This window comes from Magallana gigas, chromosome 3 (assembly GCF_963853765.1).
Source record: "Magallana gigas chromosome 3, xbMagGiga1.1, whole genome shotgun sequence".
Classification (NCBI taxonomy): domain Eukaryota; kingdom Metazoa; phylum Mollusca; class Bivalvia; order Ostreida; family Ostreidae; genus Magallana; species Magallana gigas.
The window spans coordinates 50,008,077-50,033,940 of NC_088855.1; the positions used below are offsets into that span (position 1 = coordinate 50,008,077).

Below are 25,864 nucleotides of genomic sequence, written 5' to 3' on the forward strand. Positions count from 1 at the left end.
TTTAGTATTTTTAAAGCATCCCCCCAAAAAATGCTTCAAATCCGTGTCTGCGTTGCTAAATTAATGCTGTAGCATCAGTATCCTTTTATATATTCAGTGGAGTTTGGTGCACACACTTCTATTGCTTTTCATATGAATTATGTACCATATTTTTCATCTTAACAAATGCAATACTTACAAGTATATATATATGTAAACCGATCACTGCAATCTATTGAGTTTTACTGTATGCAAAGTAGGCACAGGACAAGGTGCATGTTTTAGTATAAGGAATATAGCTTCCATAAAGTATATTATAACAGTGACAACACTCGTTTACACATTTTTTTTTATTCCAGCATTTTATATGCACAACATATCAAGAATTGTCCTAACTGTTATCAACATTTACCGACAACATGACATCACAAGCTACTAGCAATATAATCAGTACCACCTGTTTGTAAAAACAGTAAATATGACAGAATTTAACAAACTGATTATAATAACATTGATACAAGTGGTAATCTGCTTACTTTCTGTTTTATTGCTATCATCAGGATTAATCCTTCATATTATTGCTTCCAATAAAGATTCATATATAATGAATATTGTCTTGCAGAGGAAGTTGTAAAGATTAATACGACACTTGGTGGCAAGCTTTACATTTGTATCTTCATTCTAATTACGTTATACATGTACAAGATTGACAAGTCTGAATAAGTATTGAAAATTAAAACACAATGTAAAGTGTATGTTGATGGTGTGCATACAACTCTTATAACAGAGAAAGCTGCTGTACTGTGTTGGATAAAACTAGATTTAAAAAAATTACAAACAATAGCACACGGTAAAATGAATACTAAATAAGACTTGCACTACATGAAAATTGCACTATGTATTGTTGAACCATGAAGTGTGAGGATTTGTCTATTCTGGGATGAAATGATTGACCACACATGCATGTCACACAAACAAAACTCACACACCGCATCCCTGTACACCCTCTCTTTATGTGATCAGTAATTTCAACAGTTTTCCCTGATGCTAATATATAACATGATGAGATTGTTTTGGAAGATCAATGAATATACAAAACCAATGGCATTAATGTACAATTGTTGGCACACAAGAAAACGTGAAGAAGACAAACTATTCTTACTGAATATGACGTTAATAGTTAATAAATGCGGGGATAGGCTAACTTTACCTTCAACACAAATGTCACGAGTTATTTTTAGTAGGAAATCAGCTGAAACTAAGGAAAGTTTTGTTAAGTCTGCAAGTTAATAAAGCTTGCTTATTACAAGAACATCTTAACATTTTATGTTTGTAAAAACGTAATAACGAAAATTATATATTATGCAAATCAAAATGGTGTGTTTTGAAAAAGCTATGTTTAGTCAGAGTAATTGCACCACAGTAAACAAACAAAACATACAAGTACCTAAAATGGGAATGAAAAACAAAAATGATTAATAATTGCCTTCATATCACAATGACTTTATCCCAAGTCAAATACTACTTTATTAAAAATAAGTTAAAAACAGACTAAAAAAAAAAAACCAGTGATGATGTTTACAGTGGCAAATTACTTACAGCAGTTAATACACGTAAAATAAGAGTGTCTGTTTAAGAACATTACATGTCCTGTTTACATGATCTGTTCATAAAATAACAATCATAGAATAAATCATTTGTTTTTTGTTGTCTTCAATATCATTAGAGTGCCTGTTTCCAACTTTCCTTTGGTATCTGTCAGCACTCAGAATCATTTTCACTGTTAGAAACTTTACGTAATCCTTTTAGTTCTGACACTAACGAAGCCCTTAGTCTACTGGGATCTGCCCCTGGGTGAGCTGGTTTAGGGTTTACTGGGGGAGGTCGCTGTACAGCAGGGGTGCTGTACACTTTCTCCATCTCCTCCAGTTCTGCTGCTGAGGGAGGGGGAGGTAACTCGGGGTCTACCTGGACTAGTTCTGGTGGGGGCGGGGGGAGACTATCATCCGCCTGATGATAGGGAGCATTCAGTGCTGAGAACTGGGCATTCAGCTTCTGCATTAGTTCTGCCTGATTAACACTGGAGGGCTGATAATGTCCACTTGGTGGCATAGATCTATTCCCATACTGGGAGGGAGTTGGAGGGGCTGAGTAAGCTATCTGCTGTGTGTCAACTGAAGCATATGGACTGGCCTCAGGTTGGTACTGTAACTGTTGCCGAGCATGAATACTCATTTGAATTGTTTGTAATTCAGCGTATGCTGGTTCTCCCCCTGAACTATTACTTCTGCGATGTAACGATGTACGATTTGGGTCCGAATCCTGACCATGAGAAGTTGACTGAAGTTGTCTAGGGGGAGTGTTTCTGAGTCGCTGTAGAGTTTGTGGATTTGCTGTTGTGATAGAGGAGGAGCGTCTGACAGGGGGCGGTGGCTTTGGAGTGTTCATGGAACTGCGCCGTGTGATAGGGGCACCTGTTTGTCTGGACACAGGGATACCTACAAGCAGCGAAATGATGTTACACAAGTCCCACATTGATAAACACGTTTCAAATGCAAGCTTTTACAGGATCTGATTATATGCAAATACTATAGAATATTAAAAATAGTAGCATACATAGTTTGACATACAGTACATGTATTAGTCATTCTGTCTATAATAACATAAGAGAACATATACAAAGACATGCATTTCTGTATTAAACACAAAAACATTTAATGACATGTGATAGATTAGTTTTCATATTCAACAGGACCTAGTGCCGCTTAAATCTCACTCCCAACACACCTGCAGTGGAGGCCGGCCGCTTAGCCTGCATTTCAGCTCTGAACATATTCCCTATTTCTGAATTACGAGGGATGGTGAAATATTTTTCATTGCCAGATATGCATTCTGAAGTATTATGATCAAAATCTGCAAACACAATGTAATAGGAAAATAAAGTGAAAACACAAAGAGAAAAAGAAGCAAAACTTCTGGAGGCATCTGCGTACAAAGAGAACAGATACTCTGAAGAAGTCTCTCTGGTAGAGCACAGCACAAAGTTTTAAACAAACCATGCATTAAGAAACAAACAAAGGTGAATATTCCAGGCAAGTTGAATATTTACAAGACTTTTTTGAAGCAGGTGACATGCTGAGAGTCTGCACATAACGTCTCTTGAGACTTCCTGAGAATATCACAATATAAGGATATAGACAGTTAATGAAATGAAATCATTCTGATTAACAGAAAAACTCAAACACATGCCTTGATTAAAGCTTAAAAGCACTACATTACCAAATCATGAATCAAAATTGGAAATTTAACATTGCACAAAACAAAAATGAACAAAAACCTAATCATTTAGAAAATACCAAGGAAATGATGTTTCCCTGATTGGCAAGGCAGTAACTCTCACCTCCCATGGCTATTGTGTCCTGTGAGTGAGCTGGTGTGTTGTTCATGGTACCGTAACCACTGGAACACTGCAGGGAGTGCTGACTAGTGCTGCTGTCTCCATCATAAGTGGACTGGAGCGCCGCTGTGCTGGCTTCAAGCTCCTGTATTGCCTTCGCTAGTTCCATTGTGTTTCTTTTCATCTGTACAAATAAATTACAAGGTATCTTCACTATTAAAACCATTATTACTTTACTGGTTGCTCAAACAAATGCACTATTTTTTTGCTTTAATCTAAGTAAAAAGTATTACGAGTTCTATGATTATGTGAACATGAATGGAATGCTATAAAATGAAATTTTGTGACGTTTAGGTAAAATCAATACTTAAGCTCCATGTATATTTTCTGTTTTAGTGTAGTCAAATAAATATGGTGCATGGTTTTCCACATATATAAATTCGAGTGACAATCTGATTAAGATAAAGTTGTCTGGATAATTCTTCAACAGTCATAGTGTGAGATGTCTAAATCTTCAAAGAGTGAGTCCAACTGCAAACAGTGATGTCGTGATAAATCTTACTTTTATACTATGGCAAATTTTGTTATCCATCTAAATTTCAATTCAAAAAAAAAAAGAACTAAAATCTATCTGCAAACAAATCATCCACTAAAATACATAGTCTGATATTTTAGTTATTTGTGAAAGATGTATTACTCTAGATCAGTGCCAAACTTAAAATCCATGCAATAAAAACATGCAAGCAAACAATAAAATTCATATTCTCCTTAAATTGTTTTGCAAATACTTGATTTTGTTCACAGACTTTGATGCAAAATATCAGTATATAGATCACAGTACCACAAAGAACTACTGTACTACACCTGTACAGAAGTGAAAATAGATAAAATATAAGTATTATTCCCATTTCACAACATGGTCACATTACAATACAAAAGTGCAGAGAAGTTTGAGAGATAGCCAGCACCCTTCTACTGATAATATAGAGTCCTTGCCTTGGCTTGGTGCTTCTCTTCCTCTTGTTCGTACTCGCTGTTTAAGGCAGCGGTAGCACTATCTAACTGTTGCATTGCTTCCACCAGGTCCTCGGGGAGCTAGTAGTTTACACAGAAAAGAGTGACAGTTCAAAAGGCCACAGAAAATAAAATTGTAGGCAATAGTGAAGAAAGTTTAATTTTAAGCTACAACAAGAGTTTTAGAAGTCTGTTATTTTGTTAAATAGTTATCAGAAAGGTTCCCTGGCACCAAATAACAGTGTTTCAAATTTCTTTTACCGGTAATGAATTACTTGTTTAAAAGTAGCTTAAAACTCAAAGCATTTCCAGTTTTGTTCAGCACCTCATTTTTACAATGTAGAATAGAAAACTATTCAAAGTACTGGTCACAAATCTGGAACTTTGACCAAGTGATAAACAAATATAAACAATATTGGCCATAAACAAAATCATAAATACATAAATAGGATAAAATAAAATAATACAAATATTGGAACATAAATTTTTAATTCATGCTTTGTGCTGTAGTTGAATAAAATGGTTCATTTCCAAGCATATGTTGATAATTGTATTAGCTGCTTAGCACATGACAGTTATAGCAATTAAAGGCATTTTAGAAAGCTGAAAATATTTCTCACCATTTAATGAGAAAATCATGCAAAATAAGATTGATAATTTGATGATCAGTGTTTATTTTCTTTATTCAAGCACAATTCTAATTATTTCCTTAAAACAATGGAGTTTCATACTGCTACAAATAGGTGCGTTTGTGAACTGATGGCAACATTTCTGTGAAAGCTAGGAAATGACACTGGTGTTATTATGAATACCTCAGTAGACCCGGGCTGTGGACTTAAATCAGTCTCCGACTCCCTTCGCTTGTTGGCAGCCATGTTTGCGAGATCACTCATGTTCACATAGGCAGGTGCCTCTCCTTAAAATAGGAATATACATCTAATCAAAATATGGAGAAACAATCTATTCCACATTTAATCACAGTTTAATACCCTAAAAATGAAGTGCCTTGGAATGGCAGTTTTGCTTCGTTATCAGCGTCGTTCATTATATCCGTCAAGTTTACAACATGTAGTTAAGTCACAGGGAATGAAAATCACTTTGCTGTAAGCATCAAATCTTTACAAGCATATTCGTTATAAACATGTTATACTGTACTTTATTACCTACTTAGTAATAAATACAGGCTTTTTGCATATGCATTACAGCTAACTTTATAATACTCCTATCAGCCTCAGGGGCTAATATAGATTCTGCATGGTTGATATAGATCTACAGGGTAGATACGGATCCGTATCGCACCTTCTTGGAACTTCTCTGAATTTTTTCAGTTCAGAATTAGGTAGAAATTTAAGGCAATAATGCATACGTCACAAAACAATGTCTAACATGATTCACACGTTATCACGTTGAATTGGGACAAAAATCATGTCTTTGATATATTAAATTACTATAATTATGTAATAAATATAATAATACATACCATTTTCCATATTACACCATGTATTAGTCCTTGACCAATATCAACCCTCGGGTATTCGACCCTCTGGCTGATATTGGTGTCTCGGGCTGATACCGGGTGTAGTATGAAAAAGGTATGCATTATTCCCTATGTAATGTTTGAGGAAAATAGTTTTAACAAGTGTAATACTGCAATAAAAAAATGTTCTAAACAATTGTGTTCTTCTTAAATATGAACAATGGGTTACATGTTAAACAGACCTAGTGTTGGGACTTTGGGTGGTGGCACTGCCTTGGACTTTGGTTTCGGGGCGAGGGGTGGCAACACTGGCTGCATTTTGTTGATGGTAGCAGACTGTGGTCGGGCATAGTGTCCCGACCCAGAACTGGATGAGGAATTTGACCTCTCTTTTTTCTTGTTCCTCATCTGAACGTCTTCCTCTTCTGCCATTTCTGAGGGTGGTTCAAAGAGACTGGCAGACAGGGCTGGTCTGTTGTGAGTCTTTTCATAAGCAGAAGATATTGTGTGTGGTCTGTTGTCCTCTGCTTTTGAGTTGGTGTTGGGTGGGTTTGGCCAGTTGGTCCACGTGGAGCTAGCAGACGGTGTGTTGTCCGAGGGCGTTGATGACTGGGAGTCTGCATCAGCATTATCTGTACTTAACTGATCTGCATCCTATGTCAAACAACCAGATGGCATACAGTAATAACTTAAAAAGTTACTGTCAAGAACATATTGTAAAGATTAAAAAGCAAAGAAAAGATAATAGGATCAATAGTACAGAAGCTGTTTAAGCTTTAAGCAAACAACATTAAATACATCGATTTCAAAAATAAAAAATAACAATAAAACCATAAGAAAATATGTTACTGCCAATTAAGAAATCAAAGCATTTTATTGTCAAGGCAACAAAGAGAGAACTCCTATGAGAATATTTTTTAATAAATAAATTGACCATCAAAAATTAATATTTCATATCATGTTTTAGACAAGAAAGGGTACGTTTTCTGTCAAATCATTCAATCATGACTTAGGATTGTACTGGGACAGTTTGCATGCTTGAATTTTTTTTTATGTCAGCCCAAATTATAGAGTACTAGTTCTTACTATTTTTACTACAAATCTATCTCCTATTTACTAGTTCTTACTGTTTTTACTACAAATATAACTCCTATTTACTCAGTTACGCTTTTGAAAATTGAAATTCATGCATAGATTAATGCATAGATTCAATAAAATACAAAGGATGAATGTAATCTTTGTTTTGCAATCATTTTAATGATTTCACAGGGTTTGGTGATGGTCTAACTAGCAGCATGCAATGGTGGAGGAGTAGACCGTGAAGCTTTACACACAGGAATAATGGACTGTACCTTTTGGCGAATTTTTAATGACGTGGGAGTAGCAGGTCGCAGAAACAGGGTATCTTGTGATGTAAATCCGGAGTCCTGGGAAGAAACGCTCGTTAATCGTGCTGTACCCATTGGTATTGTCTGATTATAAAAATAAAGCATGCAACTGACAAAACTACAACTCCGAAGCCAAAAAAGACATCGAGAAGAATAGACCGACTGCTAATGACACTGAATCCAAATTTTCGTTTTATTGTAACACTGAAACAGCCACTTGGAAAATAGAGAAGTATAGTCTATCTGTCACAAATCTGAACAATTTTCTTTCCTCAAACAAATTGAGAAATGTAATTATAAACATTCACACCTCCACAAATATATCATGCACACTCCATTGACAGAGGGATACAAAGTGGTTTTAAAGGACTTGTGAAAATGTTAGTGTGGTGCAGGGGTTACAATACCACTTACTAATCGAAATCTGGGGAGCAGCTGAGAGAATAGAAAGAAGATTGTTCAATTCACACAAAACCAGAGTCTGCACAAACTTGATGAGAGTTTGTCTACCTATAATGCATTAGCAACTACATGGAAGGTTATATGGGAAAAACATGCATAAGGGAAGCTAACCAAGCAACGTAAAACTTATAGCACAAGAAGAAAATGTCACATTATTACATGGTAATGTAGGGAGGAAATAGGATGTACATGCAAACCAAAGGAGTTGTCTCCCTGTACCCGACATCTTTCTCACCACCACCTTTATTGTTGACTAAATGACAAGGGTCACCACATCACAAATGGTACACTGACTTGAGCTTTCATAAAGTAAATCTTACTATTTCAATTAAAACCTAATCCATTCCATTTCTTTCACGTTAGTTCGATCATTGTCAATTAAAACTTAAATTGCAACTTAACTTACAAGAACTCTGACCCACATTTCCTCACGCTACAAATGTTTCAATGGTAAAACATGAAAGCTGTGACCCTTGTCATAACTACAGAAGGAAGCCAATGATGGGACAGTGCAGCACTAACCTGAGCCGAGTTTCTGAGATGATTGAGGTGACTGGGAGAGTGTGATTTGATGGAACCACTGGAGGAAGAGGTAATACTATTGATGCTGCACATGCTGGATTTACGCGATCCTATTGAACTCGGAGAGCTCGGGGGTGAATGCTGAAAGCAAAAACAAAACAACTCTGGATATCTCTGATTGGATGTTAAGATCTCAACATCTTTTGATGGCTCTGAAAGTAAGGCGTTCTTGAATATACAAGTATATGACAAGGTTCTGTTTAAGCTTGAAATAATGCAAGGACAGGTGTGAAATAATAAATGACACTTGTTTTATAAATGTAAGATGAATAACATATATGGAGACATACTTGTGAGAAGTTCCACACACTACTGCTATCAAATCCCTTTACATCCATGATGACCTGTTCGCTGGCTGGAGGCAGGGTGTGGGGGTCATTACACTGCATACACAGGTGCTCCATGATCTCCTGTAGGTGCGTGATCTCTGTCAGCAAACTCACCTCATGGTCCTTCAATTCAAATTCATTATCTCAAAACTTCTACATCCATACTGGCAATGACCAAGATTCATATTCAGATGTCAACATAAGTATCTAACCAACTGTTTATGTAGAGCCTCTTTAACAAATAACTATTATGCATATGAACAAGAAAAAGAATTTCATTTCCCAGAACCTCTTATTAAAACAGATAAATATGACTTTAGTTTTTACAGTAAATATAATTATATATAACAGGCATTCGTTTCTTACAACAAAGGGCCTCAAGTAGCTAATGAAAAAACAGAAGCGACTGCGTTCTTCAATAAGGGCTGTGCGTACGGCGTTCTTTTCTGCCATTTCTAGTGCCAGGTATTTGTTGTTAACATCTTCCATGGCATTGTCCAGCTTTAGCTGCATCTCATTCTTTCCTGAAATAACAACAACAGCTTGTCAGTGGTAAGCAGGTACATATAGTATGTACAATAAGGTTAGCCTTGCTGCTGTGATCTTCTCTGCACCATCTATAGTACACAGATATATATATCAATTTCAGAATGTGTGATTTCCATATCTTTCATTAAAACGTCTTTTTTTTCATCAATATCTTGCATGACTAAAATCTAAATTCCTTATTTATCTCTCTTTCTTCCAAGATCATTACATGTATTAAAATCAGTTCCGTTACAATGTAAAATCATAATTTTTTAAGCATTACTTTCTTTGGTTTAACTTTTCTCTGTTATGTAACCATAAAAAAAAAATGTGACCAATCATACAAAAGTCTTGAGCAATCTCATATTAGATTGCAGGATATTCTTCAAAGAATGAGCAGCTATTAGCAGAGTTTAAACAATTCCCAAGTCAATATGGCCCACTTTAATTACAATGATGCAATTTCAGGTACTTAAAGAGCTAAATGGAGCTGCCAGAGCCTGTTTTATGGAAAGAACAAAAACAGGGCAAACTTTTCCAGTCCTCTACTCATTCTGTGTACCAACAGAAAGGGCAATTTCTCCTGCTAATGATATGCCTTCTATTAGCAGACTTTGCTGATATTGTGATGTATTGGTGTGTATATGTACTTCAATCAATCAAAGCTGACTTTATTTATCAACACATTGCATTAGTCAGCTTACATACCGACCCAAGGCAACAGGTTATCAGTGTCACAGTTAAAATGCAGGTGTAGGTTCTGTTAACTAGCCCCTATTCACGCCTAGATATTGCATAACTAAGTAGACCTGTTTGGGAAAGTGTAGGCTTCATGCAATTACCATGTATCCTAGCTGTGATTGATCATTCCACATTTACATATAAAAACATAAATAAATACCCTCCTAAATGTTTTCTACAAAAGATCTTCTTCCAGCAAACTGTCAAAATAAGAAGTATAAGAGAGAGAGATAGATTCTGCCCATGAATAGAGTACTTCCAGTACAAAATGGGTCAGTGTTAGCGGAATAAAATCTGGGCTGACTTAAGTTACCCCTCCATCAATACACAACTGTATAGCTAGCTGACAGCACTGTCACCATACTGTTCTGTCTAGACAAATTTGAGCTCTCCAGAAGATAACTGACAGCAAGATACATTGCTCTCAAGTTACTCTGATGTAATCGCTCACTCAATAATTCCTGAACAATATGGTGTAAATTAATATTTACAGAACTAATCGCCATGCTTATTCATTACAGGATAACATCCTGCTATTTCCACCCAGTATGTACCTCAGACCCCTTGTCACAATCCTATCCAAAAGGATTATTTCCATTTGAAATACAACCGTTTGAATTAAAACTCACAGCCAAACAATATATTTTCTTTTCAAGTTTCTGTACATGAAAACAATACAATTGATCACATTACATCTTACAAAATTCTCAAATTTACTCAGATTTCCTTCTCTGACTAACTACGTTCTAGATATTTATTTATATAAAAGGAAAAGGTTCATTTCACACATTTCCTCAAGTATAATTTACCAAATGGATTAAACTTAACCACAACACTATTTCTTTGTCCTCCCCTGAACCAGAAACATTTAATGTACATTTTACACATGAGATACCTTTGAGGAGGTAAATTAACTCATTTCAACAGAAAACAACAATGACACTATTTTTTATCAAGAGCACACGAAACACGCAAATACACCAGTACATACAACTACAGTGTACTAGTGTATGCCATCTTCCATTTCACTTGGGTTGTGTTGAATTCTGGGGATGACTTTAAAGGATACACAATTTTTATCGGTTCAGTGACCCCATCAGCTTTCAAACCCTGATCCTTATCATATAAAATCATTAAGCACTACAGGATCATATTTGAGATTTCCTCTTTTCAAACACACCCTGATAAAAATGGCATGCTTTGCCTGTCAAAATTATTAAATTCAACATTATTTGTTAAAACAATTGCAGGGTCTCTGAATGCCCAGGTTCCATCTTTTTGTGTCATGTTAATAACATGCTATATATCATACATGTAGAACTAAAGTACCAAGGCCTGTTAGAAGTGAAGTATCACACCGGGGCAGGATCTAGCTCTCCTTGTTACAGGATGTTCAGATGTGGAAGTTCAGGGCTATCAAAAGTTCAACGGTTCTCCCTAACATATGACATGTCAGCTGTTCACCTCCCCTTGGCTTCATCTTCAGAGAGCCACTGCAGCTTTTAAGGGGGTTTTTTTCTATCCACTTTTGTTCTACATCCATGGTTCCTCTGCTTTTTATCTATTTTTTCACTATTATACAGATAATGGGACCTGTTTCTAAGTCAGTAATACCTCAAAATTTAACTTACAAGTAGTACTCTCAATGGTAATAATTCAACCAAGTCTTCTTGGATTTCAAGTACTTTTTTAAAAATATTTTAAATTTTCTAACATTTTTTTATTTGTATAATCATGATAAAGCAGTCAGCCAACTTTTTTACAGAGAGATACACAGTTTCTAAGAAACATATCTTGCTTATGGGAATATTCTTAGACTTTCTACAGCTCTAATCTCTGCTGTATTCCTTTGATACAGTGTCAATCAAATAAACTAAGATTTATCTGTTAAATGTAACACTTGAGGAAAGATACTTAACATTATACAATTGCTAGAGGAGGGAAACACTTTTCCACTCCTGCAATCTTTCATTATCTTTTTATTTGTATCAAAAACAGAATGCTTTTGCATCATCAAACTCCAAATAAATGACAAAATTCCAACACATTTGACTCCTCTTTATTTTTGACCACATTAATATTTTTGACCACATAATATATCAAATTCTGTTTTCAACAAAATCTGATGAACTTTGGGAAGATAATCTTTCATCTCTTCAACCCTAGCAGGTGCTTTAAGCAAATAGGTAATATAACTTTTATGCAAAAATAACTGTTTAATAACTGTGGTTTCACTTTCACAAGTAAAAAAAAAATTTCCCTAAAAGAACCTTACTGACCTTTCTTGACCTTTTTCTGTAGCCTCATTGTGTCTGAAGCTGCCTTCTTGATCTCCTGACGTGCTTTTTTGTACTCTGGAAAAAAGAAATTACACTGTAGATATAAAATTCAATCATCTGAATTGCATTGAATTGGTTGCAAAAATTGGTCATAGAGCAGTAACAATTGTGCAAGTCAATAACAAACTTCAAACACCGACCATTAGGAAGTCTGGCATTTAAAACTTATTTGACCGGTTTAAATACAGCATAGACTTAAGATTTCAACACATCACAGATAACAAATGCCGTGAAAAAGATTGGAATGTCCTTAGAAAGTCTCCTACCTTTAGCATGTTCTTTATCTAACTGGGCAACTGATTTTTTCCATTCTTCACTGTGTTCCTGAACTGGATTGACTAGATTATCAATTATGGACCTGCAGAATAATGGAAAGAGCATTAATAAAAAAAAAAATCTCTATATAATTTACATGAATTGCTCAATTCAAATCTTGATAAAATATAATGAATTTTAATTCAAATGAAAATATTTGAATTACTGTTACAAGAAGAAACAAAATCAAACCACTGAACATTGGGCATTCTTAATATAAATATAAATTCTTAATATAAATGTATATAAATGGTTAATCTCAACTCACAGTACATGTACTTATCAAACATCAATTGAAACATATACATAAATGGACAGTCTAAGGAGATTCTATCTAAGAGAGCCTGATTTGCTGATTGCATTTAGAATGGGATGAGATGATGGGTTATGTAACTATATCTGTCTCTACATTGGTTTACTGGACTCAAATACAAGAACAATATACTAAGATTGGGGTAAGAAATTACAATGTATTGGCCAACTGATGAGATGCTTCATCGAATGGATACACTGTGACCTTTGTAAAGATGCTCTTAGAGGATATACAATGGAAGGCAGAGGAAGAGTCACTTGTGATGAGGAACTAATTAAGGTCATTAGTCCTGAGCTGTGTGTGACTTCCTGTAGGATATTGCCGTTATTGAGACATTAGAGAGACTCTAGTTCTACTGTGTCATAATGTCAGATTTTATCTCCAGCTCAGCACAATGAGAATCCCCCTATTAACAGGCCATAACGTTCCAATAAAACCAGAATCAAACAGACTCTGGGTCCAGTTTACAGGCCTTCCACCACAAGGATTATACTACAATTGAGTGAAGCTGTGTAAATCTTGGGGGGTGTTATGGGACTCACAAACTGTCAAATAGAAAGCTGTAACTGATAGGGAAAACATCACCCAGGTGTGAAGACCAGTCACACACAGCTATCAAATTACACCACAACAGACAGGGCAGTAAACCTCCTCAGTAGAGCCCCCTCATAAACGGGGCTCGGTCTCATCTTTCCCTGTATATGTACACATACATTTATTATGACACAGGGATTTCTTATCTAAGAAGTCACAGATTGATGCAAAGCTCACATTGATCTAGAGACAATCAAGGAATGGTGAAAGAGAATAATTAAGTACATGTATTTACTAGAGAAAGGAAATCTATGACCAAAGTTAAAGATGCAAGTCAGATTTCTGAGGCAGGGGAAACCATGCATAATTAAAGGAAATGGAATGTGGAGTCAAGAGTAATTACTTACTGCAAAGAAAATATTTTTCTAATTTCAACCCAGCACCAATTTCATCAATAAAATACCCAAAAATACCAATAAATGTGCAAACAATAATCCCTTCACTGCAAGAGAACATCTTACAAAATTCTACCAATCTAGCAGCAACACAGTTGAAAGTACACGAAACATCAAGAAAATACTGATATTTTAAACCCAATGATTTGCACTCAGTTTAAAACAGAATAAAATATGTGTACTTAAAAAACTGTGTATGTATTGGATTTAAAAATATGAGACGGGGCATTTACAAGGTTACTAAATCCCAAAGCCTGGCACTGTCACTACTTGAATTCAGTCTGTGAAATAAGGGACCAAATAACATAATGAATAGTACTCGCATAGAATAGACTATGGGAAACAGGTGACTTTGTCACAGAACATAATTAGCCTCTGTTATGTGATTGCTCTTACACTGTGTTGTCTGATTCTGCTGGGGAGTGGGGACTAGGGGAAGGGGACTGCTGAGGAACTTGTTTCCTGTACTTGAGTGTGCTGAAAGCACCTGCTTTTGTCTTTAGTCTTACCCTGTTAACGCCTTCAGCTTAGCTTCTATACTCTTGTGTCTCATACAAAGTCTTGTAAGAGCTGAACCAATTTCCTTTGTAGCACCTGAAAAGTAAAGGAATTAAATCATGATTGTTGCTCATTTAAATACTAGTCAAAACAATTCACTATAATATATGTATATTTAAATAGGTAGTACAAATATCAGAGCTATCACAGATGCTGGTTTTCTTTGATGAAGTAGAAGAGAGTGTATATGATGTAATGAGTCTGTACTATAAATATGTATAAGCCTATTAACACCTGGTTGTCTGATAGGCTCAGACTTATCAGGCACTGAGAAACAGGAACCGGGCAAGATAATCCTGCCACAATTATCAGAGACTGCAACCAGGTGAAGGAAGTTTTGCCACTGACCATGGAGGGTCAATGTCTATTTATAGCATGGCAGCATTCAAATCTATCTACACTGGCACAATTCATATTTACAAGTACCAGTAAATAGGCATGTACTGTACACAGTACATGTCTAATCATCTGACTTCACGTCTGAAGCATGCTGAATAGCTAGCCACTCAAAAATAATGGAGGAGTCGACCCTGCTGGTAACAGATGTGGTTTTATTCAAAATGTACTGAGCACTTTCTTCCTGCCTGAAATCATGTCACCCCTCTGCTGAGTGAGAGGATGAAGAAAAGCCATTGGGTGTAGCACAATGAGCATATTAAGAGAAAACAGGACTAGCTCATCTAACTGGAGAGGGATAAGCACCCTCTCACTTGTTTCTCCCATTATTATTTTGTCAACACAGGATGCAGTAAAGTCTCAAGTACCTTTCCTGTTTATATATTTCAAACTAAAAGATTTCTCATAAATTCCTCAAAATAATACAAGTTTTCTTAAAATATTTCAAGTTTTGGCTTTATGTAATCAGAGATTCAATCTTGACTGGCTGTCTTCAATCTTAACACAAAATGAGGTCACTCCTTGGCAGACAATTCAATGCACAGACAGGCCGTTTTCTCCCTGGTCTTTACTGCAGCGTGCTTTTGAATAAACATCATAGCTCTATATCTCTTGAATGCACACATCTTTTAAATGATCAGCTTCGACCTTCTACAAACAGTGCAACAGATACCATTTTATACAGAGATCTGATTTCCAAATCTGTCTGTATTGATAAAATAGAGAACGGTTCTACTTCACTCACATCCCTGCATTATCAGGTTCAGGACAGAGGGACAATTCCCCAGATAAATGTTTGTGTTTGTTGCACATATAGCTGCCATTATTGTCAGCCAAGAAGTGTAATTGATGACATTTACTACCAGTAATTTACTGCACCGAGTAATGCACATCTCATCCTTACACTATAAAACATTGCACATGGTTTAGGAGTGAGCTTGCTTTTCCCAGTATTGATTCCACTAAAGCTTAAAATAATTAGCTATGGGATTAATTTAACACATAAATTCCTAAAATAGAGCAGTGTGTCAAATACTGCCTACATCAGCTTTAATACATGTAAATTAGCTGTCAAAACATGACTCCCCATATTTCGACCTTAATACTTATGTCCTGACCTTGTCGTTTTGTCTGATGTGTAATATACAGTCTTGTAAACTCTACACACCAGCCCACTCTGACTTTCCCACACAGGGGTAACCAGAAAGTGTAATTTCATTACAATGCATGAGTTCCTGCTCTGATGGTCAGGGTTACAAGAAGTTAAACCACATGGCCTTAAGATTGCTGCAAGCTTTGAGATCTATGCTGATTTATTCATTGTATCACATTGCATAAACAAAAATCTATATTTCTCTCTCTCTCTCTCTCTCTCTCTCTCTCCCTCTCTCCTCTATCTCTCTTTTTTTCTCTCTCCCCCACCCCCCCCCCCCCCCCCAAAAAAAAGAATCTTCTTCTAAGGCAGTAATGTTTGAACAATTTGGTGCATGCCTTCCGAATGTATCTATTGACTCCACACATCAGCATTCCAGAGAAATGAGAGATGACTGCATGTATACAGCTCGCACACACAGGGGCTCAAGCTCAATAGCTGGGGATATACTGATTACGATTTCCCCATGTATCATACAAACATCTGTATCATTTTGTATCCCATACACTAGGTTTTGGCTTCTTTTTCTGCCAATTCTCCCTGCATCACTCAGTTCTTCTGCTTCATGGAGCACTCCATCATCAGCCTGGTATCTTATCAATGGTTTTCACATTCAGCCACACAACCATGCATAATCTTAGCAATCTCCCTGGCTGGTCATGCACTGTAGAACACAAGTTGTGTTCACACCCTGAAGGTCATGGGGTCACAGACCCTGCTGACATCAAAGACTTAATGCAGACTATAAAACACATCTTTCCTTGGCACTCCTGCCTGTTTAGTTGGACAACACCCCACCAATACCTAAGGGCTAACTTGTTATTTATTGATGCCATTTCAGTGACCCTGAATAAACTTTAATCAACTTGTAGCATCCTCACTGAGAATCCTTCGACCATCTCGTTTCATTGCTGGGTTATCATTAAGGACATTTCATATTCAAGACAAATGTCCTCAATACCTTATCAATATGTGCTTCTTCTTAAATCTAGCATTCAATCAAGTTTTATTCCCTTACTAAGCCCTTAGAAATGACTTCATGGCATTATCTGATTCGTTTCTCTTCTCACTCAAAAATCACAATTTCTGCAAGTTCAACAAAACTTTGTTCAGTGTTGTCCTTCAGAGTCAGCTAAGGACATCTTACAGGACAAGGCAGCTGTTTATCAGGCCATAAATCACAGCGGGTCAGGGGTGTTAAAACTAAAGCATGTATGCCAAAAGGTCGATTAGTGAAGATTGCAAACCTTTTCATGTTCAATACTAGTACTGGTATCTCAAACAAGTACTTGATCCCTCAACTAGAAGATAAAAGAGACAACAAGAGGTACAATTGCCATATAATGTCCGTTAATTAGCCACTCTCTGTCTAAGGTCCTGGTTATTGAGGATTAATGTCGACTAACACCTGGTTCTCTTAGCAGTGCAGACTCCTCAATGCAGTACGATCTATACACAAACTTATAGGACAACATATCATATGACAACATGTAATACCTAGAATGTCCTCATCTTTTATCGTATTTCAGTTACAGATTTACCGGTCATGTTACTTAATAAATATTTCATAAATGAAAACAAGGAAAGGTTAAATAACAGATAGGGGTAAACTTGAAAATCAACCAAATCCATTGACTTGAACAATGCAAGCAGATCTCTTCCTAGTCTTGATCAGTGACATACAAAGTGGCTGTACAAGTCAATATAGACTTAGGTCGGGCTGTCATGGTGTTGCTATTGATCGTCACATACTGCTGCTGACAGTGCAAACAGACATCCACCCTCAGATCAATGGCTGCCATAGAACAATGGTGGACCCAACTAATCACATTAATTACAGCCCAGATTAGTAACTGATTGGTTCCTCTCCAAGATCAAATTACATAAAAAATATTTTTAAGTTTGTAGAAGAGAAAAAATAGTTTAGCTGAAGAAAAATTTGTAACACGTACTTCTAAAGGGTTTTAATTTAGACAGAAAGCCAAAATCTCAAAATGCTCTGATGCATGTCCAGAAGCCCCCCCCCCCCCCCCCAAAGAAATTTCTTTCCAGAAAAACATGATCATTCCTTGAACAAGAGGGAGTTGGATTGTAAATAATGGCTCTACATTAACTTCAGCGAATCAAAGCAAACTATGAAATCAATACTGGTTATCCATTCCTCCTGTTTGTATGAAATACAGCGGGTCATCTTCACTGTCGCAAATCACAGAAATATCATGCAAGCACCGAGCCATTTAATTTAATTGGCACTAATTAAATTTGTGTGATGTAGACCCTACAGAAAGCTACATGTTTGTAGCCTTGGGCCAATCTTTTTTAATGATGAAACCTTCATTGTAATGAGTTCATCTGTTGTACATGAATAATTGACTTGATTGGATAAGAAATTAGTGGTGTGTCTCACATTCCATTACATCGTTCCTAAGATTGCAACATGACATGACCTGGAAAATTTCCCTGCACCAGCAGACCCTTACTAAATACTAGTAACTAACTCCATTCATAGTGACCCCCTCCATAGTATTGTTGCCAGTGTTTATTAGATCTTAGGTGATCTATACAATGCTTGCTAACTTTATTACCTTTAATGTCAAATGTTGGACCAAGTCATTCAAGGACATTACATAACAGCAATAACATACTCAAGTCTATGTATTCACCTCAATTGAGTTCCCAGCCAAAATGTCCGCCTTAAAACCTAATCCCCAAAACATGGAATAATCCTTTTCTTAAACTTTTTCTCTGAAAATACCTACTTATGCTGGGCAAATGTAAATGTTTAAAACTGATCTGTGAGATTACATTGGACAGAGAGCATGTGTGAGGTTTAAATATTGGAGCCATCTTGCTCTGCGGTGTTGGTTTCTTCCACATGGTTGAACAAAACAGTGTGAAAATCAATCAACAATTCCATCAAAATATGCTTTTACCAGTCAACCATAATGGGATTTAATATTGATCGAGGTCATTTCAATGGTAATTAAATCCCATTTCCTGTGTGTCCCTATCTGTTCATGAAGGAACACTCGACCCTCAAATTTTGTATAAGAAGTTATCAATATTGAAAGATCTGATTTTCTGAAGTTGCACAAACACACTTAACAAAGAATAAAAAACATTTGTCTTTTGAAAGAACCTGATGTGATCCACTATTGACTATTTGGGGGGTAGTATCCTGTATAGAGTTGGGCTGATTTTGTAATTCTCTCATCAATGACAGAACTGTGTTGAGTTAGGGTAGACCTTGTTTATGGGTTGACGAGTGCACGGCTCAGATTTCATCCAATTCTTACCCAGAAGGTAATGGCTCCAAGTAGGTGCAGCCTTGTGTAACCAAACAGAAGATTAAGACACAGATCAGGGTATCAACATGAATAATAATTGGCACCTGTCATTATTGTACAAAGGGTCTTGAAATTAAGTCTTCATCTTTAAATGGTAGAAACACGGCTCCAAGTACATTGATTGTATTTTTAATACTTCTTTTTTTTCATACTAGATTACCTCCATATTTTAACACTACTGCTTAAGATTCATACTTGTATTTTTGGCAATAGCCATCCAACTACAACTTGTAATAAACATACCAGGAAAATGATACTGTCTTCTAAGAATAAATAAAACTAAATAATAAAGGCTTGAACAAGAAAATTTCCTTGGGTGTGCTCATTGTGTACCTGTACATGCCAACAACGGATATTAAAGTGCAAATTGGCACATGCAATATGTCATAATATTTTAAAGGTGTGCAATTTCAAAACCACACAGCAGTTGTCCAAATAATGAAAGAGATCAGTGGATCGTGACAAGACAAAGTCTGAGGATATGACAAGTGGATAAGAGCACTGATTTGTAATTATGATTTATGAGAGCTATGGGAGTCAATGAATATCATAGTGGGTGTACATGAGGTATAATTGTCTAGACCAACCCTACCAATAGTATGTATGTACATTGTAAACAAACAAGATGCTGTAGCGATGAGGCAATAAGACACCTTCCTTCTGCCTTAATAAATCTGTTCATACATTGTACATGTATTATGAGGAGTGACAAGACAATCCCATCTTCCACACATTAAATAAGACAAGTATTGCTGTCCCAGTCCTTCTCTAAATGCAAAACGTACTGATTAAAAAACAACTCTCATTTATTCAAGTTTCTAAAAAATGATTTGATTCTCCACATATGGGGCAAGAGGTACATTTCTACAGCACCAATAAGTCATCAGTTCTCCACCCAAGACCCTTATATTTCTACCATCATATTACATAACCTGTATCTCTAACTGTAGTTATCTATATCAAGCAGTGATAACATGTCATGTGGTTCAGATAGGGCCTTCTGAGACTTTCCTATCAAAACCCAAACAGTAGTAATCCACTATGCATAAAAAAAATCAACAAATTCAATTACAGAGAAAAACCTAGCAGTTTTTTCATGAAGGATCATTCAAAATGTAGAATACACCAAGACTGCTTGTCTTTATCTGATAACAGTTTCAAACTATGGTTTAGACATGGTTACTTAATTCATGTATCAAAAGCAAAAAGACACTTCCATATAACTAAGCCATACTCCACTAGGTTTGTGAATAAAAACATCCTTGAAGGTGTTATAGGTTTTTGGTTACATCAACATGTTGTGTATTTTTCATGCCCATAAAAAATTGTTTAAAACCAAATGTTGAGGTCAAGTATGCAACAAAAGTATGCAAACACCAATCAGAACTGGTGGTCTGTACAAAACCACAAAATAACTTAACTTTTGCTAATTAAAACTCCTATTTAAAATGAATTTCAAGGAAATGGGACAAGTATGTGTCGGTGCTACTCATGGCTAATTCTCTGGCTAACAATGTCCTTTTTTTAATTATTTCCATGTATATTTGACTTCCCTCTGGTGCCCTTAATTAAGACTCTCTGTCCATTTGAATCAGAGCACTGCTTTTTCTATTCCATGATGTGGTCGGATATATATATGCCAGATGATTCACATCTTGATGAATTAAATTTGTATATAAAATGTACTTTCTCTTTTCATAAAATGTTTATATTGATGGAACTCTATACGCGAAATTATTTTACAGATGACATGCCGGCCAAATCCTCCACTGATAAAGTACAGGTGGCATTTAAACATTGCATGATCAAGTCTCATTATTTGAGATGAAACATCCTGCCTCATTTATTCTATCGTTTCCTGGCCCAATTTTACATTTCAAATCTCTGACATTTCATACATCATAAAGCAGTGAGTAGACTTCCTGTTCCTTGATGAAGTGTTTGTTATTAATGTAGCTTTCCAAGATGATGACAAATTTACTGGGTGGAGGACATAGTCTTCCTCTCCTTTACCGCAACAACAGCAACAAACAACTCAGGCCACAAAATAAGCTCTATATCAAACACCCAGTAATCCAGCTCTCGGCTGCCAAGAATAGAGTACTGCCACTCATTACTAATAACAGCCCTTCAGTACAGGAAAAAGGCAATGCAACAATGAAAAACTTCCTTCATCTGGTTCTCTGTGCCTCTGGATATATCGCTTTTAAAAATGAATTTCATATGCATCTCAAGGCCATAAATCCTATCAACATTTTTTTGGTTTTCTTGGTGTTTGGGTGAGTTTCCTTACCTCTCGACCCTGTTGCCATGTCGGCAACTTTCTGAAACGCTTCCAGGAACCCTCCAATGGCAGCCAGTGTGGCTCTGAAATTAAAGAGTGCAAATTGTTTACTCAATACTGAGGGTAGATTATACAATTTATTTATTATCTGACAGCTGGGATTTTAGATGGGATCTGTTTTCTTTTTTATCAACAAAGAAGCTATATTCTTACTTGAGAGATGTGTGAAGTTTGGCTGCTTTACTGGTAAAATCTTCCCAAACCACAGAACTGGCCTGAAAAACAAGTTCAAAGATTTTAATTCAAAACTAAAATTGGAATATCCTTTCTACAAAGTCCATAGGTTGTGATACACTTCTGTTTGCTGAAAGCTTTATTTCTACCATAAGTCTAAGACTACATTAATGTAAACATTAGAACATAGTTGACCATCAAAGGATGTAGATTTATTTTTTTTTGGCACACACATATTCATGCAAGCAATTTAGCCCCTAGTTTGGGGAACACACCAAACAAACAATTACTTTACTAATACATATATTTTAAAGTTATTATTCTAGAGTCGACTCTAGACCAGTGCTTGTCAACACAGATAAGGCTTCAACAGTTTGTGTACAAGCACACTTCCCTAATCAGGAAACCCCCCAATGTTTACTCTCAGAGTCCACAGGAAAATAACAGGATTTGCCCCAAGGACACTGCCCCACACTGGTCAGCTTAGATAACTCTGGACACTGACAAGAGACAATTTGTAGATCAATGAACCTCCATCCCAGGGGGGCCACTATCTCTATGTAATCTTGAAAGCTATCAAAATTCCAAGACTATTTCTTGGTTCTTCTTAGAAACATGTCATGATAAACTGTTTTATTGTAGCTTAAGTTGTAATAAATCCAAAACCTTTGTACATTTACTTGCAGCATGGACTGATTTATGAATCAATCGATTTATCTCCATAAAAAATAAGTGTTTACTAAAAATCTACAAGATTAATAAACTCTCCTTTGATGTAAGAGCAATGTCTGAGGCTCTGAGCTATTAATATAAATGCAATATCTCTAAATATAATGAACCTCCCTGCAATCTTTACATGTATAACCTCATTTTTTTTTAAAACCTCTTGCAAAAGTCTTTGTAAATGATCTTGCCTCCTTACAAAATGAAAGCACAGAAGACTGAAGAACAAGATCACAAAGGGTGTTTTTCTTCCACTGATTTTATTGCAGCAGTGCTGCACAATAAATCCCGCCATGTGATTAAATATTGCCGATATTTTTTAACATGTACCAGTTGATTCTATACCCGATCGACCAAAGGATCAATTGTGCATAATAGCACACTCGCTGCAGGTGTGTGTTGCACTTCCCATTCAGACAAACCACCCGACATTTTGTCTACATATCAAGTGTGTCTAGGTTCAATACATGTATACAATTACTAGGATGCCATCTATGAGGCATTTTACAAGGCCCTGCATTGGTGTTGACAGAGATAAAATTTACTCTGTCAGACAGCCCAATGGTATAAACCAATGGTACAGTAACTTTCATGGCTGTTTACATTCTACAAATGTTTGTGCTGATCTAAATTTGGCCTAACCGATGTTATCAGTCTCCAAATGATTGTTCAGGTAACTTTTTAAAGGTGCCCTTCTCCACTTAAGGTCAAAAAGTTCTCTTTCACTACAGCAACTTACTTACAAAATGAGATAACTAAATCGAACTGTAGATCTATAACACCTGCGTTACCTACACATCTTGCAAGGACTCCTTAATTAGTCCTTTCTATGGAGAAAAAAAACCCATGCATGACTACCGGTACAATGTGTTCACATAAAACTAAAAAAGAAGGGAATCGTGTTTCCTCGATGCATGCTACATTAAAACATATATATTCTATTTCAATACGTGCATACACTATGTTTAGCAACAACCCATGAACAGCTGCTTTAATGCATTAGAAAAACTAACATTTTTGAATTTAAACTTATTACACATGTAATCTACTGTCATGGTTGAACACTTTCTCGATTCCTTTAAGGATTGTTTCATTTAAATAAATAATAAAGTGACAGACAGGCACAAGGTCCGATATTTCATCATACAGCAAAATGGTTGAGTTTTTGGTACATATTATTAAGCTGCTTATTAATAAGACAACATTACAAAGGAAGGATGGGCGGCATATGAACATTACAAATACTTTAAGGACAATATATAGCTGTAGCATTAGAGGTCTTTGCTGATTTAAAACTTATAATCCTACACCAGAACTCTTATTTTCTTTTTTAATCCAAGGGATTAAGATTAATCAATCATTGATCTTGTTAATCTAATCTGACCTAGTTAAAGATCCAATGTCTGAGTCATGGTTTTCTTTGTGAGGCAAAAGATAGCCACTAATCTGTGTATACATGAGGTAAAAGGATTACTGCCTAACAGACCTGCTGAGGTTCTTAACACATGTCTGATCAAAATAAGTTGAAAACAGATGAAAGTTAATGAATCAAACAGAAAGCAAGGAAACTCCCTGATTACAAAAAGAATAGCTATAACAACATTCAGCACTTTTTCAGTAAATAACACATACAATATGATCATTAAATTAAAAATGCAACTTAATTTATTCATTCTATAATCTCAAAATTCAGTAAAATTTGCTTTAAATAAGTTCCCGAGCTACCGAAATACAGAAAATATTAATGCACATAATTTTAAAAAGTTTCTTTGATAAAAAGAAACAAATCAATGTGCAATTTTTCGTTCTGCTGTTTATTTTGAAGATTTAACATTATAATTAGGTCATTCAATCAACAGCATCAATTCGTAATTTTGTTATTGTCATGTTCAATCAATTACTGGGTTAAACGTCTTGACTGTGTAATAACAATAGCTCGGCCTGATAAGAATGATTCCTAAGGTCCAACTTACCCTCATATCAGTTATGATAGTCTGAAACAGCCCACCTAGTGCTGTACAATCTTTTTCGATTCCACCTTCCATTTTGTCTTCGACAACCCACAAAAATCAATCGGCTTGCAGGCGACAAGTGAAATGAAACTGCTTTTCAGAAGAGACTTTCGATAAAAACAATGCTGATTTCAAATTCACAGATACCGCCACGTCTGGAACACTTTTCCATAAATACAGCGTCCCTTTGTCTACAATTTACCTAGATTTAGAATAAACAGACTTCAAATCTTATTCCCGCAGAGTTTTCCACTAAAATAATCCATATTTTGTGTGTTTGGTTATCCACTTGTCCTCATGTGTAACGTCCATGCTACCATAGACTGCATAGATGCATTGAGAACGAAACAAATCCACGTGAGTTGTATTACGACATCTGATTGGACGAAATAAATGTACGGGGCCCCAATAGGGTTATTCATTCTAAAGCCCAAATATTGTCCTTCTATGAAAACAGTTATATGTACCTGTGAAGTAATTTGATTGATCTAAATTATTTGAGAGCCAATGAAAATTTTATTTTTTTTTGTAAAAATTGACAGTTGATAGTGAGAAAGTGAAGATTATAATAAGTAGATACTATTTTCAACTTAAAAAATGCAAATTGTTGTAGGCACTGGCGTCGGAAGCAAATTGAAAGACTAATCCTCAGAAATATTGAGAAAAAAAATAATTCCCAAAATCATGGAAATCCTAATCCGCGGGGGGGGGGGGGGGGGAGTATACCTATACTTCCAAAAAAAAAATTTACTCACCCAAATTTGTTCTCTCCAAAATCATGGGGGGCTAGTATGCTTCTGAATCCAACTTCTGAATCTTTCAACGTTAATTTAGGAACAATAATCTTTCCTGCGAGAAAAAGTGGGGGGGGGGGGGGGGACTGAACCCTCATCCTGCTATGTTTCTAATGGTTAGGTATTAACTTTGCAAAAAAGTGGGGGGGGGGGGCCGGTTCCGACGCCTGTGGTAGGCCTAAATTAAGATGGATATTGTGTGTTGCAAATTTAGGGAGACCCAACAGACACCGTAAAAAAAATAACCTAGTAGTTTTCTTTATCTGTATGTTTTATTTCTCTAATAAAAAATGTCTGCGAGGTTTAGACCATTTGAAGGTATTGACTTTTGCGCCGTATGTATAAATGGATGTCACGCTAAATTTTCTTTGCAATGGTAAGAAAGTTGAAGTTTTGACAGACACCAACGGACGAACAGGCAGGACAAAAACATTTTGCCACTGATCTTTGGTCTCTTCGGGGCAACAAAACAAATGGTTATTCAAAGTATCTGATGCGATTGAACCCCCT

General features: G+C 36.0%; 1 protein-coding gene across 8 annotated transcripts; it reads right to left on the reverse strand.

Moving 5' to 3' along the window:
• Positions 1 to 313: 313 nt before the first annotated feature.
• On the reverse strand, positions 314 to 24,921 carry LOC105338380 (protein MTSS 1). Of its 8 annotated transcripts, none has more exons than XM_066080165.1 (17): positions 24,522 to 24,921; positions 21,805 to 21,866; positions 21,601 to 21,674; positions 14,363 to 14,447; positions 12,503 to 12,594; positions 12,177 to 12,251; positions 8,995 to 9,152; positions 8,590 to 8,751; positions 8,240 to 8,380; positions 7,670 to 7,690; positions 7,220 to 7,294; positions 6,110 to 6,521; positions 5,203 to 5,306; positions 4,373 to 4,471; positions 3,380 to 3,560; positions 2,767 to 2,892; positions 314 to 2,477 (listed from the first exon to the last, which is right to left on the reverse strand). In XM_066080165.1, the coding sequence occupies exons 1-17, from the start codon at positions 24,591 to 24,593 to the stop codon at positions 1,738 to 1,740; spliced, it is 2,679 nt and encodes an 892-aa protein (XP_065936237.1). In that variant the 5' UTR covers positions 24,594 to 24,921; the 3' UTR covers positions 314 to 1,737. The 8 variants fall into 8 exon arrangements, with proteins under 8 accessions (XP_065936237.1, XP_011441774.3, XP_065936238.1 ...); XM_011443472.4 differs by having other exon boundaries at positions 7,220 to 7,339; XM_066080166.1 differs by lacking the exon at positions 7,670 to 7,690 and having other exon boundaries at positions 24,522 to 24,920.
• Positions 24,922 to 25,864: the final 943 nt, after the last annotated feature.

Bases quoted from the DNA above. Each gene is read 5' to 3' on its own strand.
- LOC105338380 (XM_011443472.4), bottom strand. From the start codon at position 24,593: ATGGAAGGTGGAATCGAAAAAGATTGTACAGCACTAGGTGGGCTGTTT. The intron at 21,675-21,804 runs GTAAGAATATAG...CTTTAATTTCAG, and splicing joins AAACTTCACACATCTCTCAA to AGCCACACTGGCTGCCATTG. The intron at 7,691-8,239 runs GTTAGTGCTGCA...CTATTCTCTCAG, and splicing joins ATCTCAGAAACTCGGCTCAG to CTGCTCCCCAGATTTCGATT.